Source organism: Terrapene carolina, unplaced genomic scaffold (assembly GCF_002925995.2).
Source record: "Terrapene carolina triunguis isolate 2854851 unplaced genomic scaffold, T_m_triunguis-2.0 Scaffold67, whole genome shotgun sequence".
Lineage (NCBI taxonomy): Eukaryota > Metazoa > Chordata > Testudines > Emydidae > Terrapene > Terrapene triunguis.
The window spans coordinates 32,562,003-32,581,424 of NW_020664418.1; the positions used below are offsets into that span (position 1 = coordinate 32,562,003).

At 43.1% G+C, this 19,422-nt stretch overlaps 1 protein-coding gene across 2 annotated transcripts in view; it reads right to left on the minus strand.

Annotated features, from left to right (window-relative positions):
• Nucleotides 1-19,422, minus strand: part of SHC4 (SHC adaptor protein 4) — a 51,789-nt gene that overhangs the window by 23,311 nt on the left and 9,056 nt on the right. The window contains exon 2 of one of the 2 annotated variants that reach the window (XM_024200567.1): nt 15,136-15,206. In XM_024200567.1, coding sequence (XP_024056335.1) covers nt 15,136-15,206 — 71 coding nt within the window. Of the gene's footprint in view, nt 1-5,174; nt 5,212-15,135; nt 15,207-19,422 lie in introns of those variants that run through there. The other variant, XM_024200573.1, reaches the window with a different exon arrangement.

The following is a 19,422-nucleotide window of genomic DNA, read 5'->3' on the forward strand; positions in this document are numbered from 1 at the left end:
TTTGTTCAGGCATTTTCAGAACATTCATCTAGCCAAAAAATCCTAAAAACATATTAATCACAACAGTGCTCAGGGCCGGATTTCTAAAGCCCAGACGTCCTATATGGGGGCAGGATAAAAGTCAGGCCAGGGGCTCATTCCTGACCCCAGCTACTTTAGGACCATACACTGTAGCTTGTTCTCTGCTGGCTCTAAGGTGTTAGTACTTGATGTTAATAACACTGTTGGCTTGGCATGGCTTTTCCAACGGTTTCATTTTTAAGGACTCCGTGACATAGTCACAAAAGAAGAACTAAGTGAAAAAGGGATGCTTTGAGCTTAGGTGAGAAGAAATTTAGATGGGCTGTGATGACAGAGAAATTCACAAGGTGGCCACAAATGGAGTCCTATTGATAAATGTGTCATTAAAAATCATTCAACCCACATGTCATTTTGCAGAAGAAAAGAAAATCAATAACAAATTTCCTTCCATCAGTCTCTCCTCTTTACTGTATATTACCTACCCTGATTAGAAGCACTGATCTTGCACCAGCTTCTTAATGGAAGCAATGAAAGTAGATTCCCCCCCTCTCCCCCCACATGTTTGCTTTCCCTCTGCTAGAAATGCAGAAAGCTACATAGCTCTGGCCCAGAGTGTTTATAATTTCTAAAATACTCCAGGAGTAATTTGAACTCCAGCCTTCTAGTTTTTGTAACCTAAGACAAATAGGGCAACAGAAGTTCATTGTAGTTTATTGCTTTTATATGTTATTTCACCGGAGGTCATCTTTTTAAATGTGTCTTAGTACAATTGTTTATGTCGTCTTGTAGGTGATGTGTGGACTTAGCATTGTGGGTCCAGTGGCTAGGGTACAGGACTAGGTCTCAGAAGACAGAAGTTCTGTTCTATTTGCTGTATACATTCTATATAACCTTGGACAAAGCACCTAACTTCTCTGGGCCTGTAAAATGTGGATAATGATACTTCGCCACTTTTGAGAAGCATTTTAAGATCTATTGATTATAAGCCCTGTATCAGAGCTAAGTATTTTTATGGCTATTTTTTTTATTAGAAGTTCCTACTTCAAGGCTGAAGAAGAGAGGGATTGAGACCTGTATACTTATGCCCCATGGTGCTCATTGTAGCACTGGCACAAGATCCGTCCCCTTCTCCTCAACTCTTTAGACTGCAACTAGTTACAATGTACTGCATGCTCCTTTCCCCAGAGACCTAGTTAATCAGTGGTAAGAGTAATTCAGTTGTAGGAGACCACATCTCTCATGTCAGATTTTTGTAAACTCCTACTTTAGAACGTCAGCATGCTGGTAAATGAAACAACTCTTACAAGTTAGCTCTAATACATCTTCTATAGCAAATGGCAAGTAGTGTCATCTGTCATTTCTTCATTAACATTACTCCTAAGGCCTGCTTTAATGCATTCTTGTCATGTCTATGTCATATGTATCTACCCCCTTCCCCACCAAACCTTTACTATGACAGCCAGGACCTTAGAGGCTGTCCCGGGTGAATTATAACTTACACAACTGAATTTCTATTCTGTCATTTCTCCTACACTTTCCCAAGAAGAAAATATATGAAAAAGCCTACTGGATCCTTTCTCCATTCTTGTTTGGATCTAGCTTCTTTTGACCATTGTCAGGAATGCACAGTCTGTAGCATAACCACCACCACTCACATCTGGGAACTCAAAATATTCCAAACCACAGAGAGTCTTTTGCACCCACCAATGAGACACAAACACGCACATTTGCACATGCCTGAATGTGCACATTTGTACGAAAGCCCAGATGAAAGGAGAGAAGGTTCACATTATTTAAAGACATTCAGGAAACCCATTTACCCCTCATTTGATATGTAAAAATCCAAATGACCCATTGTAATGGTGAAGCAGGACTTTTTCATGCTATACGTATGTACTACATACATTAGGCCTCAGGAGTCAGCGCATGCAGCTAGAGAACCACTATTCTGATTCCAATGAATCATTTGACACTTCACTGCTGCATATACATTATGCCTGTATTCTTTTTTCACATGAGGATTATTTACTAATCATTATATTAAGAAGGATCTTTTCCATTCTACCAATTCTGGTTACAAAGGCATTAGACTCTTGGGGTGTGTCTCTGCCTTAGGTAATTTTCTTTAAAAAAAAAAAACAAATAAAAAAACTGTTGTTACAGTCTGTGTCTCATCTAGGAGAGATTAGGAAGTAAATTAAAACTTGCAAGTTCAATTTTGATTTTCCCATAGTCATAGTTTATTATTCAGAAAGGGACAAAGCGGTTAGGAAAGTCGGCTACCTTTGAGAGAGAGTGTGTGAGCTCACATACATGCTGCAGGATTTTATTCCCTGAGACAGCTCAGTTTCAAAAAGAAAAAAATAAAATACAAATACAAAAAAAAAAAAAAAAAAAACCACACATCAATAACAGCCCGTGGGTTTCAGTCTCAGCGTCTAGTCCAATGAGTGCTTGTGGTCCATTTGCATTAGGAGAGAAAGCTCTTGGTACAGCAATAATGCTAATATAGAATTAGTACCGATGGAGCACAGTCCATCGGATAAATTGCCTCCTGGAGAATAGTGTAATGTCAATGACGGCTTTCAAGCTAGAGAAAACCAGACATACCATTCAACGCTACCAATGGCAGCCTCAAAGGGCAAGTAGTAAAATCCCACAGCTTAGGGAGAGCAAGTAAACATACACGGAAACAACCTACTGCAGAACCGACACTTCAGGAGGAGATACACACTTAGAGTACTACTTGCAAATAAGTTGAGCGTGATATCTGAATGGGCCAGATCCTAAACTGGTGTGAATTGATACATCACCGTTGGTTTCAATGGAAGTATGCCAATGTGTACCAGCTCAGGATCCAGCCTTATGGGTTTTGAACATGAATGACATTAATGTTCAACTGAACTTTCACTGTAAAGGAAATCTTGAGTAATTAAACTTAAAGGGTATCAAGATTAAGAAGAAGAGTAAATTCAGCTGATATATTCTGCATGGAATGAAAGACTTTGGACTGATGAAAGTGGAAGACAAGCACACGTGCATTACAGCAGGCTAAACGATGCATTACCATAGCATGGGCCAAGCTCTTAGCAATGAGAATTACCAAAACAATCACCTAGTTTAGAAATAATAAGCACTAAACCCTGCAAGCCATGGCAAGAAATGCAGTTAGGAAGGCCAATAAATGATCAATATGAAAAAAACAGCGAGATTCCTAGCCACAAAATCAACCTTTAAAATGGTAAAAAAAATGTTCATGTTGTATTCTAGGTCAGTACTAAAAGAAACCAAACCGGCCTGACATCGTATAAATTAACCAATCAGGGTTATTAGCCTACCTCCCAGCAGCCCCGGGGTTTCGCGGGACTGTCCATCTTTGAGCCCCAACCCCCCGTCCTAGCTGAAGTGACTCAAATCCCACAGGGCTCATTCAGCTTAGCTCCCAGCATTGTGACCTGGGCCCTGGAGCATGAGGTTGCAGTGCCACTTGTTCAAATTTGGCCTGGCCCGCCATCCACTCCCTGTCAGGGGGGCTGGGCCAGCCCTCAGCAGGGCTGCGACCATGTGCACTGCAACGCCTGGAGCGGGGAGCCAAGCCCAGCCAGCCGTGCTGGGCAGGAGCCAACCCTGCAGGGTGAGTGTGGAGTGGGCTCTCTTTGCAACTGCCCTCTCTGCCAGATCCTCCCCTCCCCCAGGGCAGGACCCATCTTGAAATGTGGGGAGGTATGGACTAGCCCAGCACACTGAGGCTGGTTGTATAGCAAGAGACACAGAGACACTGGCCAAACATCAAAAACAAGGAGATTTGGCAACAGATGAATGATTGGACTCTTCAGCCAGGGCAGTCTATACAGAATGAAGGAGTCCAAAGCAAAACTGATAACAATAGATCCCGATCCTGTACTAGAAAATGAAACCTTGGGAGTCCCCATCCACCCAAGCAATTTTCAGCAAAGGGGACAAAGCAATAGGAGGATAATTCCTCAGCAGTTTCCATTACTTGTACAGTTCAACGTAGAACACCTACTCCCTTGTCTCATGTATTGGCTGCTGGGTATCCATGGATGGCATTTTAGATGGTCGAACAACCTTTCCAATACATAAAATAGTTTCCTCAAGCCAGCCATGATATGTCTGGCTTTAATTTGAGTAATGACTTATTTTACAGCACACTAATATTGTGCTAAGTTGCTTATTTCAAGCACATCTAACGTGTAAATTACATAATAATGACATACTTTTAAGTTAGTAACAAAGTTTACGGCATATGTGGCTGCACATTATTTTGATGGTTATGAAAAATAAATATGGGATAACACCTCATTTGTATCCTAAAGTATTTCTAAGGTACAGTACAATTCAATAGGGCAGATATAATTGCACATAAATTGCATCATAGATTAGAGAGAAGAAACAACTGTGGATATACCCTTGCTATGAAGAAATAGCACTTGTATTGATAGATTTCTAGAAACAAGTTGATTTTAGGTTTCTCTTTCAGAAACACATTTTCAGCTGGCATTAAACCAGCCTCCAATTTTGTACCTGCCATATCACATACACCTGAATTAGTGGATGTAGATGTGATAGGCTCCCAGCAGTCCAGTCCACATGTGCAAAATGGATGAATGTGCAATTCTGTGGACACAAGAATTCGTATGTACATTTTTACATTTAAAATCTGAGGCTGTGCCTGAGAATGTGGTCCTTTATCACACTCAGAATGAAACGACGTGATTCCACTCTATACTCTACTGCAGTTTTTCTTCAACTGGTGGGTCATGCAAGGCAACCAAGGGGTTGAGAGGGATTGAAAATTTTATTAAAGTCAAAAGCAAAGACAATCTTGTTCCCAACTCTCCACACACCCTTACCCTTCCAGGTTAAATATTCTCTATCAACCTCTCGAAACACACACACACACAAATCAACTCAATAGGCTTATCATTGATATGTTTTTAACGCTCACCTTTTCTAATAAATATAAGGTGGTTGTGGAAATTTTTTTTTGGGGTAGCCAACCTGAAAAGGATGAGAAACGCTGTTCTACAAATCCTGGGGTTCCAGCAGCTCTGCTGTCTACTGGATTGAAGGAGTCTGAATTTCTAGGAAGCTTAACAACAAAAAGTTTGTGCTAGCTGGTTGCTACAAACCTGTTGGGTGGAAGGCAACTTCCAAGCTGTGTGGGACTTGTTCTCTGGAGTTTGACTCTCTAGAAGAAAACTTGTTGCAGTTTTAATCTTTTAATTTAAAGGGAAGAACTCACAGTAACAGTAGACCACTTTGTTTATTGTTTCTCCAAACGAGAGTAGAAGAAGAGACGTGGGCTGATGTAAGTGAATAAGAATGCTGTTGAAATTTGCTTTTAAGCATCTAAAGGCCTGCCTACGCCATCTAACAGAAAGGGATTGTGTGGCTCAACAAAGTAGAAAGTAATCATCCAAACAAAGTCAGCCTTATTTAGCCAGCCATCCCTGTCACCCCACTGCAGATGCCCTTAGCCCTAACAATGTTGCCTGACCATTTTCAAGTTTACAAGTTAATGTAGCAATCCAAGATCCAGAATCTCTTCCCTTCTTCCCATAAATGTCCAAGTATAATTTCTAATAATGAGTGATTTATGAGTGTGAGCTAGGAGATGCGTAACAGGGAACTAGCCAGAGGGCTTAATGAAACCATGAAAATGCATGTTTATAGTACAACAAAGAGGGGGCAACTGGTTCATGTGAACAAATGACAAAGATTATTCACTTTCCACAGAGTGGGACCATAAACTAAAACCATTGATCTGAACACTCTTGGACCTTTGAGGTGATTCAGCGACAGACATTTTGCACACAGCCCGTATTTTTATAATGGGAAGAACTAAAAACCCATTGTAAACAATACTGAACTTCGGGGGTGTTTGCATTCTGGATCCAAATAACTTGATTTGAGCGCAATTCTAATCTCCATTGGGGAAAACATTTTGCCCTAGAGAACAACATGCACTAAAACCCTTATAGGGTAAGCACCAAAAAGAAGCAAGGGGCAAAACCCCTCTATTACTTTTTTGGTTTAAGTGTGCAATTTAAATATAATTTTAGAGCACAAATATACATAACATTTTGAGGCGCATGAGAGGTCATCTGAATGCGTCAGACATTTTTTCATTTTTCAAACAGGCCAAGAGATTTATGGTTTGGAGTATACATCAATACCACAATAAATCATCCTGTTTCTAACCTTCCAAGAAACTGATAACATCTACCCCATATCCTGTCCTTTCAGGCATAAGGCACATGACTTGCTCCATTAATTTCAGTGGAACTAAATAAGTCATCCAAGATACCCTGCAGTCCCTTAGAACATACCATATGGAATGTTAGCCTTGTTGGGTGCAATGAATTCAGTCAGCTTCTGAAAGCAAGTTCAAGCCTCTAGGATATATGCTGACCTTGATGCAGAGTAGAACATGCACCGATAGAAAAAGAAGTGAAGCATGAAAGTCCAGTCTCACAGCATGCACATGTTCACTTAGTAAAGGAGCAGCTAGGGCAATTTGCATATAGACAAGCCCTTGTTTAACTAAAGGTGTGATATAAAATTGATTTAGCTAACCTGATGAAAAAGGGAACATGGACACTTTAATCAATATTTAGCTTACGTCAATTAGGAACAGGTTTAAGCTACGTAGAAATAAGTCACTCAGACTGAAATAAGCATATCTGTACCAGTCTAACTAAACAGGACTAAAAGCCTACATAAATTAAGCTAGCGCAACTTCTGTGGATAGACAAGGCCTAAGTGCAGCAGAGTCAGGGAAGAATAAAGCTAACCAGGATCCACCAAAAAGCAGAGGATCTCCAGATTCTTTTTTCCAGTCTAGGTCTCCTTTCTACACAGTCTTAGGGTGAGATATGCCTCTAAGGGCATGTCTACAGAGCAGCTGGGAAGTGCAATTCCCAGCTGAGGTAGATGTCCATGTGCTAGCTCTACTGGTGCTAACACCTAAATGTAGCAATGTGGCCGCAGTGGCACGGGCAACATGGCCAATGGCCAATGTATGTCCCCGGGGGTGTTGGGTGGGATTGTACATGGGTGGTTAACCCCGAGGCACCGCTTGTGCTGCTGAGGCCACATTGCTATGTTTAACATGCTAGCTTGAGCAGGGCTATCTTGTGTACATCTTGCCAAGCTGGGAATCACACTTCCCAGCTGCAACACAGACACACCCTAAGAGAATCCTGCACAGAACTCTCAGTCCGGGGGGAGGAAGGGAGAAGGTGGCTTTAAGACACCGCTGCACTGTCCCGATCCTGGCCTGCTCTCAGAGCTGGAGAGGCTCCTGCTATAATTTAATCAAGCCTTGGGGACCTGTCTGAGTTACTGCAGCCTTCCAGAGCTGCCACAGGGACTGTAATACTAAGTACTGTAGCCACAGCCTGGACATATCTCTGTTACCCTGAGACCCACACCCTATGCCAGGGTTGTGACGGGGTCCTTGGGAGGCAGCCTTACAACTGTCTCCACAGTTCCTGTGCTTGGGGAATCTTCCCCCAGCCATGTAGAGCAGGATCAGGGCCCCTCTATGCCATTCTGGCTCTTTCAGGGGGCACAAAGGGGCCTGAGCAGGGGCGAGGATTTCACCTTCACATTCTTCTCCCCCAGTCAGATCCCACCTGCACACAGACTGATCCTGCCAACCACCCAGGAGAGATCTTTGTCCTCCTCCTACTCCGGAATCCTTGCACCTTCTGCCATGGAAGTCAGTCCAGGCAGTCTCAGCAGAGAGCACACCGAGCTAGGAGCTGCACTACTTAGCCGGTTTGCCTCTCTCTGTCTGACTCATTGTTGCCTCTGACCCCAGGATCTTTCCTTCACCTGGCTCTGAGGAATATTAAAAAACCATACAAAAATGTCTAGCATGAAATCCGCTCTCCCTGCACAAAGTCTGAGTAAATAGGCTTTGCACAGGCAAAATCTGCAGGGAATAACACTCCATAGCACACCTATATAGAAATTCTACATCACCTAGTGCCACCCATCGGGTGCATTCATTATTATTGCTCAGCACAAATGGAATGACCAGCGCAGTATAAAGACCATTCCTGCTCCTTTGTGCCTGTAACTGTAATCCACATATTTTTACTGCAGCATTTGATTTGTGTGTGTGTGTGTGTATTCCGGGGGGGGGGGGGGGATTTTAAGTCCAAAGAAAGGGAGTGAAACAGTGGGGAAGAGACGTGGATTTTAGCAGAATATTCTGTGTCTGCAGAGCAGGGCAACTTGACTAGAAGGGTCCAGAAACATCCAGACATAGGGTGTGGCAGTTACTGGGCATGTTCAGCAGCTGTTTCTGAAGCTGGGCAGAGAGTATTCACTAAGGGCAAGGAGTCTTGCAGCGTCCACAAATTCACTGACAGCTGAGCCAGTCAGAGCTCACCACAGGGAAAGTTTATAAATACAGAAGTTAAAGACAGTCCTGTAGACTTAGCAGCATGCAAGACCAAGGGATGTTGTCTGCTGTGGAGGCGAGGTCCGAGTACCGTACCTGTCTGGATACAGGCTACAGTTCCTATTTTACAACAACTGAGGAGACCAGTCATCTTGTTATCCCCATGCTAGCTGTAAGGATGCCCAGACTTTTCTTTGCTGAAAGCCCCTGAAGAAGTGTTTGGAAAAGAATGGAAATGCTGCCATTCTTCTCAAGCTCTGAAGAGTCCAAGTGACACACCCAACATATCAAGGCCACGTTATAGAAACTGAGAATTCATCTCTGAAAGAAGATCATATGGGAATGTGTCTGTGTGTGTTTAAGTAGAGAAGTATAAATGTTATGGTGAAACCTTCCATGTAAATATATGTAACAAAAGCAAAGTGGGAAAGTCTATATAATAAACAGTAGATTTTGGTACCTTAGGGCAGGTCTACACTAACCCCCCAATTCGAACTAAGGTACGCAACTTCAGCTACGTGAATAACGTAGCTGAAGTTCGAAGTACCTTAGTTCGAAATTACCTCCGTCCAGACGCGGCAGGCAGGCTCCCCCGTCGACTTCGCGTACTCCTCTCGTCGAGCTGGAGTACCGCAGTCGACGGCGAGCACTTCTGGGTTCGACTTATCGGGTCTTGTCTGGACGCGATAAGTCGAACCCGGAAGTTCGATTTTCTTGCCGCCGAACTACCGGGTAAGTGTAGACCTACCCTTATAGATTTTATTTAAGACGTTCTTTGTAAAATGATTCCAAAGACTATTTACAATGTGCTTTGTGTATTAAATATTTGATTGTAAAGAAACTGTATGGTTCCCTCTCTCAAACTGTCTGGGATCTATTAACGCCTACCCGCAGGGCTTTACATACAATAGCCCTGAGGTTTAACTTTCTGAAAAGACAGAGCTCTAGCCTATGTTTCAGCAAAGAGTTAAGCTGCTGTACAGGAAGAAGGGGAGCATAATAGGTAGTGGGTACGTACTCAGCTATGCCTCCACAGATGCTGTGTGTGCTACCGCAGATATACTTCTAGTTATATTCGCACTAGCTTGGTGAGCATTAGTGAGAGTACATGGAGATGAGCAGGGACTCACCTCCAGCTTGTAGTGTAGATGAAGCTTTAGACACACATTCTGGGGCTGTATGGGTCCAATTTTGAAAAATGCCCCTTTGTGTAGAGAAATGCTATCAAGGTAAAAAAAATCCAATCTATTTTCCCAAGTTGCAGATATCTTAGATCAGTGTTTCCCAAACTTGGGACGCTGCTTGTGTAGGGAAAGCCCCTGGTGGGCCGGGCTGGTTTGTGTACCTGCCACGTCCGCAGGTCCAGCCGATCGCGGCTCCCCCTGGCCGCGGTTCGCTGCTCCAGGCCAATGGGACTGTCCCTCGGCCCGCGCTGCTTCCAGCAGCTCCCATTGGCCTGGAGCGGTGAACCGCGGCCAGTGGGAGCCGCGATTGGCCGGACGGTGCGGACGCAGCAGGTAAACAAACCAGCCCGGCCCGCCAGGGGCTTTCCCTACACAAGCGGCGTCCCAAGTTTGGGAAACACTGCCTTAAATTATTAAAACTGAAAACACTTAAAATAGCCAATATTTTTGTATGTTACTTATACTAGTTTCTCAGCTAGGAGGAGGAGAATAGACTAATCAGTTTTATGTTTGCTTCTAGTCAGATGCTAAACTATTGAACTTCAAATTCTGCTGCACTAGCCCAGCATTAGGGTTGCAAACATGTTTTAGGTTTGCACTTCTCTTTCACACACACTGCAAGGGGCTGTTTTATTTTTAAAAAATGTTCTCACTAGACTTTTTTAAAGTAATGGAAACATTTGTATTGCTAAGTTTTAACATTGCTCATGTTTACAAAACCTAAAGTTTGGGCCAAATTGGACTTGGTGAATTTCCTTTAAACAATTAATTGCTCATTATTTTCCAAACAATCCATCAAGAGCTCTATTTTGTAAGTGTAATGACATACTCCATGGCATGCAGTTGTGAGATAACCTCACTTTTTGTCTTCTAGAGCTACTAAAGAAGACAATTTATTGGTCTGAATGCTAAATACTGACTTCCATGTGCCAATAGAATGGCACCTACTTTTTTGATCTGTGAATAATTAGCGCTAGGGAATTGTATTAATAACACAATAGCTTTTTTTATATACAAAGCCAGGAACTGGGCTGGTTGTGTGCATAAGTTGATAAGTGCAAACAGCTTCTAATTTCAAATATACACAAATCAAGGCTGCATTAAAACATGGTACACAGGAGCTTTAATGATAGACTTTTAACACCAAGACAAAAACCAAACTTGGTTTTTGGAATGTACGGACAATATATGAAACAGGGAAGCTAGCTTAGGTCACAGCAGAGATGAGACGCTACAGCTTAAACAGCCTGGGTGTCAGCGAGAGCAGATGGACGGGATCAGGAAGATTAACAGCCTCGGGAGAAACTTTGCTGTGTTCTGGATGGAATGATGGACAACACCATGAGGGTGTTGCCATCCTTTTGAAGATGGGAATGGAGGTCCATCTGCATCAGACTTATGAGAGCCAGACTGAAAGGGAAATATAATAATATCACCCTGATTAGGTGCTATGCTCTGAAAAATGACAGTGATGAAGTAGTAAAGGACAAATTCTACCTTACACTATAGGTGGCGTTAGAGAGAGTACCACACCATGACCTAACTATCATCATGGGAGACCTTATCAAAGTCGGTAAGGACAACACAAACAACAACAGAGCAATGGGAAGACATGGGTGTGGCACCATGAATGAAAACGGAGAGAGGCTTGTTGATTTCTGTAATATGAATGACCTAGTTATCGGCAGAACCCTATTTCAACACCGGGAAATCTACAAGGTGACATGGTGTTCTCCAAATGGCAGAGATAAGAACCAGATTAACCATATGATCAATGGCAAATGGCGACGCTCACTGACAGATGTGAAAGTGAGAAGAGGTGCAGATATTGGCAGTGACCACCACCTTGTGACAGCCTCCATCAAACTAAAACTGAGAAGTATGGGACATAGACTTTATGACATTGACAAGCTAAAGTCCCCTGAAATACAGAAAGCCTTTGTTCTGCAGTTAAAGAACAGGTTTCAGGCCCTTGCAGACCTTGATGAAGAGGAGGGGAATGCAGATGAGGAGATCAACAAGAAGTGGGACAAAGTAACAGCAATTTATAAACAGAGCAGTGAAGCCTGTCTAGGATACAGTCAGAAGAGACGGAAGGAGTGAATTACACCCAGCACATGGAACGCCATAGAAACTAAACAAGCCCTGAAGAAAAAAGTTTTAGACACAAAATCCCAGAAGCTAAAGGACAAATACCACGAGGAGTATAGCAAGGCACACCGGGAGGTCAAACACCTTGTGAGAGTGGACAAACGACATTATATCGATAATCTGGCAACACAAGCAGAGGATGCAGCTGCTTGTGGTGAACACGGAACCGTCTACAAAATTATTCGGTTTATCAGTGGTAAAACGGCAGACACCAACAAACACTCTCATCAGGGACAAACAAGGCCACCTACTAACAAAAGAACAAACAAGAAATATGCTGGACAGAGCATTTCAAAGAATTGCTGAACAGGGAGCCACCTAAAGAGGAAGCAAACATCCAGGAGGCAGAAGAAGATCTTGATATCAGCACAGACACCCCAACTAAGGAAGAGATCATTCAAGCCATCAAATCCTTAAAAAAAAAAAAAAAAAAAAAAAAGGGAAAGCTCCTGGCAAGGATAACTTAAATGCAGAATTATTCAAGGTAAATCCTCAGTTAGCAGCATCTATCCTGGCCCCTCTATTTACATCAGTCTGGGAAAGGGAAAAAGTGCCAGATGAGTGGACCAATGGGGTTATAGTGAAGATACCAAAGAAAGGAACTCTCAGTGATGGTAATAACTGGTGTGGTATCACACTTTTATCTGTGCCAAGCAAAGTATGGTGTAAGATCATAGTCCAGCATATATCAGAGGCAGTTGATAGCATTCTCAGAAAAGAGCAAGCCGGTTTTCGGAAAGGGTGTGGATGCACAGACCAGATCTTCACTCTACGAAACATAACAGAACAATGCTTAGAATGGCAACAGCAGCTCTACATAAACTTCATAGACTTTGAGAAGGCTTTTGATAGGATTCACAGGACCAGCCTATGGTGCATTCTGTGGGCGTATGGAATCCCTTATTTCAACTTTACATGCAGTGTTGATTACAACAGTGAGCTCAGTTTTGAAGTCAAAACAGGAGTATATCAGGGGTGTGTCATGTCTGCAATCCTCTTCAACATTGTCATCGATTGGGTAATGCAGCATACAACAGAAGACATGCCAAGAGGCATTAAATGGACACACTTCTCATCCCTTGAAGACCTAGACTTCGCGGATGAAGTCACTCTCCTATCACATACCCAACACCATTGTACAAGAAAAAACTCGATTCAACACATTCAGCCAGCAAATTGGACTGAAAATCAATTGCAATAAGACAGATATCATGACCTTTAATATTGCCTCACCATCACCAGTATGGAGAGAGGATTATGTTCTCACCAATGTAGAAACATTCACATACTTGGGCAGCACCATCAGCCAGGATGGTGGAACAAGCCAGGACATCCGGAACAAAATCACTAAAGCCAGGAACACCTTCAGGAGCTTAAATACAGTCTGGAAATCATCAAAATACAACACCAAAACCAAACTCAAGATTTATCAGAGCTGCTTTATACTTTATAGTGGAGAATGCTGGGGAATGAGAAAGTATGACATGACCAAATTGTCTTCATTCCATACAACCTGCCTCAGAAAAATCCTCCGTATCTTTTGGCCCAATCTCAAACCAAGATCTGTTGACACAATGCAGCCAAGAGAATCTAAGAACCATCGTTGCCAGGAGGCGTTGGAGATGGATCGGCCACGTGCTTCGGATGGAAACTGATTCCATCCCGAGAGTAGCAATAAGACGGACACCTGAAGGCAAGTGAAAACGAGGCCACCCGAAAACAATAGGGCAAATAGCTGTGGAAGCTGAGCTGAAAAACCTGGGGCACAGCTGGGGAACCATTGAAAGACTTGCCAGAAACAGACAGGAGCGGAGAAGCTTCCGTCGCTGCCCTAAATGCCAGAGACATGGTGGGAACATGATGAGGAGGGTTTTAACAATTTATTTTTCAAAGGCAGAGGCTCACCTCCAACATTCTGCTTCGTACTGAAGCCTCATTTCAAAATGATGCAGCATCTTATCAAGAGAATCAATATCAGCATTAGCAACTTCACTTATGAGATAGATTGGCCCAATTCAAACAGTTTTTGTAATTTTTCAAGTCCCCTTTCCTTAATCTTGTTTTAAGCTTCCAGGGGATTATTATAAACTTTTCCTTCCATGTTCCCATCCCTTCTCAGCCCTGTGCAAACACAAACACACTGAGGAGCAGAAATGCCCCTTGGGAATTCCCCCAATATACAGGTGGTGTAGTTGGGTGCCGGAGGCTTAACTCACGTTCCCTGACTCCCCATCATAAACCGGGCTGGGGAATGGCTTGGGATGGGAGGGAGCATGTCTGGGGCACTGCCAGAATATTCTGGCGATTGTGGCTGGAGAGCAGCTCATGGGCATCTGGCCTTTGCACCAGCCCAGAATCTTAGAGGGGCAAAGGTTGGGTGGGCATAGAGCTCCCTGTCCGCACACACCTAGGCTGTGCCTCCTGCATGGGGCAGCACAGAATCTAGCCCCAGCTGTTAAAGGGCTTTTCACGAGCCATGCTGCTTCCCGATAAGGAGTTTCTTTTGAAAGGGAAAAGTAGCATTTATTTTGAACCTCAACCTCAAACATGTGCACTCACACACAAATATAGAGTAACATGGACTTCGCAGATAGGTAAAAGAAAAATAAAGGAAAGGAAATTCTGGGCCTTCCCAGTCCTGTCACAGTATCTTTTTAAAAACACTGTAATGCCTCACTCCAGAAGACTGAGTATCAACACCCATTCTGCAGAGGAAGTTACAAACTTACAAAGATAATAGAACACAAAGTATTTCACATTTAAATAGCACCTGAGGGAACTCTACCAAACCCTGATGAGTGATAACATGGGTTTTTTTTAATTATTGGCCAAACCCAGAGGTTTAGTATCTGGGAACAAACGTTTGCTGATCTGAAGCCTGGAAACTAAGGCCTGCTGTGCACTAGGAAATGGACCGTGTTTCATACCCATTGTCCAACCTAACTCTTCTCAGACTCCACATTCAGCCCTGCTTGGCTGCTGGTGTAAACTGGGCCAAGCAATGCTACACACCTAATAAAGAAATCAAGATTGGGCCCTTGCTAGAACAAGGGACCAATCACACGTTCCATATTGGATGTTGAACACATTTTGGTCCCATCTGCATCCAAAACCAAGCATGAAAGAGGAGAGACCTCAGGATGGGGGCCCTGTGTGGTGGTGGTGGTGATGAACACAGTTTATTTTCTAGTGCAGACACAGCCTATTGTGATCATCAGATATTTTAGATCACCACCCAAGAAAAAAACAGGAGTCTGCAGAGAAAACCCACATCTAAGGCTTTGTATAGAAATTAACATTTAGGCTTTGTATTAAGCTGGATGTCAGTCACCCACCACTTACCTGGTGACTTGTGTCCTGGTGCCAAAGTCCAGAGACCTCATTGACTGCAACACTTCAATACAGCCCATGTACTAGAGTAGAAATGGAGAGCAAAAAAATAAAAATAAAAAAATCACAGCTATTTAAAAGAGCACCTTGAAAAAACAGAAAGAGGTTCACAACTAGGTGCAGACATAATTTTGGCCCTTTAAGGACATTAAATAGATGTAGAAACATTTGTACAACCATTTTCAAATCTGCTCAACAATATATATTTTATTTGATTGAATAATGTAATTGACTAAACAATGATTGCAAATAACATAACGTTAAAAGGAGGCAGGGCAATTAACACACACAAAAATCTAACCACCTCCCTCTCCCCAACCCTACTTATCATTGGTTATCTCGTTTCAGTTTGTGCCAGTCCACTAGGTTTACCATTGAACCATGAGGGATGTGTGAGAGGCAGTGGTGACATTTATGCATTAGCAGAAGGGCCATATGCCTTAGGAGCATCCCGCAGAGTGTCCAGGAAGGGAGGGAACTGCATGTCACTCCAAATAGGCCAGCAGGGAGGGAAGTATTGGTGGGTGCAAGAGGAGGGTCCTTTGGATCCATACCTGTGCAGATTCAGTGGCTGGCAACCCCTGTATAGGGGGTTGGAAGAGCAGTGGCTGCTATTCCAGTCCACAGCAACATGTGTGAAGGGACTGTATCATAGAGCACCAGCCTGCCCCAGAATCAGTGGATGAATTCTGTCCCTCCAATCTACAATACACACTTGATTTCCTGCAACAACGCTCATTCACATGGGCTTTGTACAGGGGTGGGGATGAAACAAAGAACTGTGTCAGTCAGAACCTATGTGGAATTTCAGGATGTGTTAGCCTAGGGATTCCTTTGGTGGTTACATATGAACCTATGGACATTTCTATCTCAGTACAATATGCAAGTCAAAGCCACCAACTGATATTACTTCACCCCAAAACATGTACAGTAGAACCTTAGAGTTCTAAACACCAGAGTTACAAACGGACCAGTCAACCACACACCTCATTTGGAACCGGAAGTATGCAATCAGGCAGCAGCAGGGACAAAAAAAAAAAAAAAAAAAAAAAAAAAAAAAAAAAAAAAAAAAAAAAGGCAAATACAGTACAGATGCAAGTTCTGGTGAGTTAGCCACGGCTGTCTTTTCCTGATTTGAAGCCTCTGTTTGGTGAATAAATAGAACTATGGTAAGGAGATTATGGAATATTCTCACAGAAGCTACAGCTGAAACTAGCCTAAGGATTTCTGAAATTACTGTTACAGAAATATTTTTAGTGTACCCGTGTTTTGTTCTGTTTTTTAACTGTACAAAGTGGTATTTCTGCTGTTGGAACTGTGTTCTTTTGTCCTGTAGGGCTGTGATTTAAAAATTAAAGAGATAAAAATCTCTGAGTTATACATTGCAGCATTTATGGAGAATCTTGTGTTCCCTTCTCATTAGTTAGCTCTCACGAAGGGAGTAGCTAAGTGTGCTGCTCAGAAAAGCATTGTAAAAGTCTGTTTACATGCACAGATTTTAAACTCCATTTTCTCTTAGGAACAGAAATTCAGTGAACTGGCTGGCGACACTCTGCTACCCTGGATGAAACGAAAGATTCAGAGGAGGGAGTGAGTCATATGCTGAGATCATATGATGATGAGTAAGTTCACCCTTGCATCCTGAACAGATGCGTGGGAAGCTACTCTAAGCAAAGATGAAAAAAAATCAATACTAGGATTTTGCAATAAATTACCCTGACTGGAGCTGATCTTATTCACAAAAGATGACTCCTTACTTAAAACCTGGGTAGAGGAAATGCATTAATACGGCAACTTCCTCAGTTCCCTGATTTGTTTACTGTCCATGAGTGACCTGAAGATACACGATCAATAAAGGTTGAATCTCCAAATCTCAGGGTGGAAAGAGCAGGGGAAAGTGTAGAAAGAAGATAGCGGCCAGGATCCAGGAGAAGCTGGCCAAAGAGAATGGGAGACGCTGATCAAAGGGAATGGGAGGGAAATGGAAGGCTGTGCCCCAGTATTCAGGAACTTGTGCTGAAGAAGAGACCTGTGGAGCAATCAAAAAGGGACTTAAAGGAGACTGGAACCCCTGCTAAATGAAGCAAAAGAGACTCCCCTAGAAAATAAAAAGTGTGATGCTTTTGATTTAGGATCTGTCTACACTGGAGCTGGAGGTGTCACTTCTAGTTCAGGTAGACATACCCACACTAGCACTGATTGAGTAGTGCACTACCAATAGAAGTGTAGTTGCCGTCGCATGAGCAGTGGGATGGACTAGCCACCCAAGTACATAGGTAGGGCTGGGGTCTTACCCAAGTGTTGCCCTAACTACCCTCATGTGCCCCCCCCCCAACAAAACCCTCTCACCTGAGTTTACTGGTGCTTACAAACTGGGCTAGCTGGCATGGATGGGGGAGTGGGCTAGAGCCCAGGTTCTGCTTTCGCTCAGGCTGGTAACCACTTTGCAGTGAGGATGCAGGCTCACTCACCTGAGTATCAATAGTCATCCACTGCCTTCCCACAATTCCCTTCATGTGCCCAGAAGGACGGGCAAATTCTCCCACAATTCACTGGGAAAGAACAATTGAGCCACTCAGCTTACTGTACCACAGGGAACCATGGAATATGTCCTCAGAAGGCCTAGTGATACTCTGACGGGAGCGCAGCAGTCGGAAGGCTGGAGTAACTCTGGTAGGGCTTTGCATTGTGGCAGCTCAGACCCAGACTAGGCTAAACCCAGGTGCAAATCACCTGAGTTAACTCTGAAATGAAGACTGACTGACTGACTCAGTTTGGAAGTGGAGGTGGAAGCACTGGCTCCATGAAATAGCCACCTTGGGTACGGAAGGAGTTTGGTTGGAGTCTGAGACTGCTGAAGGTTTGCACAGGCCAGCATTCTACCGGCTTCCCCCTTTGTATTTTAAAATACGGCATAGGCATGGGATTAGCAAACCTAGCATCTGGTGTAAGTGTTTCGGGAGTCAGAAGGAGTGGGATCAAGCCCTTATGAGTATGACATCCTAACCCTAGTGGTGTAATAAAATACCTTGTAGTATAAGTTATAATATTCTATATATTCTTTCCCATGTTATAATATACTTTTGCATATGAAACTTTCAACACCAATGCTCCTGGGTTAAGAAAGTAGTTAAAATCCCAGCAGGGTTAGCTAGAAGAAAGGATGCTTACTTGAACAGCCTGGGGCAGGTGCACCTTTAGAAATTACAATGAAATGTGCCACTTCTACACCACTTCAAAGTTAAATCTTGGAAATGTGCTTTCCCCCAGTTCCTCGGTGACTGGCTGAGATCAGCAGCCAGGTGAAGAAGGGCTGGCAGATGTTAAACCCTGGCAAGGTAGAGTGGTTATGCTTGAAGAAGAGTTTGCCATCATGATGAGGCCACAAATTGTCAAAGTCATAGTTCCAAAAATTGTCAGGACAATGTGCAAGGTCTTGTTGATCCCGGTCTTGAATAAAGCAGCATTCCCAGAGTCACGTCCCACCATTTCCCACTGGCTAAGAGATTACATCCCATCCTTGCTGATGATCACTTATTAATGATAATGCTGGCAATGCAATTTATTTAGGCTTGAAAGCATCAGCCCTGAGAAAACTGTAGCTAGAGAAGAATGCTGCAGCAGACCCACACAGCTTCATAGGTTACTGAGAGCATGTTGCCCTGGAGCTCTGGTCTCTTAATACTGTTTTCTATACAGGTTCAGTGTAATTTGATGTCTTGGTCCTTATTTCCATGCTATAAATGGTCATGGCCTAGGATACTTAAAAGGCCACTTCACTGTCTAGGACCTCAATACTGTCGACAGCTCCACTCCTCAAAAACAATCAAACCATCTACTGCCAGGGTGAGGGCATTTGCTGAGGAGACAGGCCTTTCTCAGGGGCCCATGGGGACTGTGGTCTCTCCCACAGGAACTCAGAGCTACTATACACCTTACCATGGTCCAGCTGAAAAGCAAGAAACACTTTTTCAACCCGCTCTTCCCAAACAACACAGAGCACTTTAAATTATTCGTAATATATATATTTCTAGCAAGCTACCCATGCTTTTTTTCCCTGCAGGACGAATGGAAAGGAAATTCCAACTGCAAGATGGTTTAAGTCTAAATTTGGAAGGTGTTTTAATGCCACAATAATTGGCTAAGTATAAAAATGTAAATGGAATAGGCCAGAGTAATTAGCTTACTCAAGGTTGTTGTAATAAGAGATACAAATAAGAGGGCCAGTTACTTGTATGC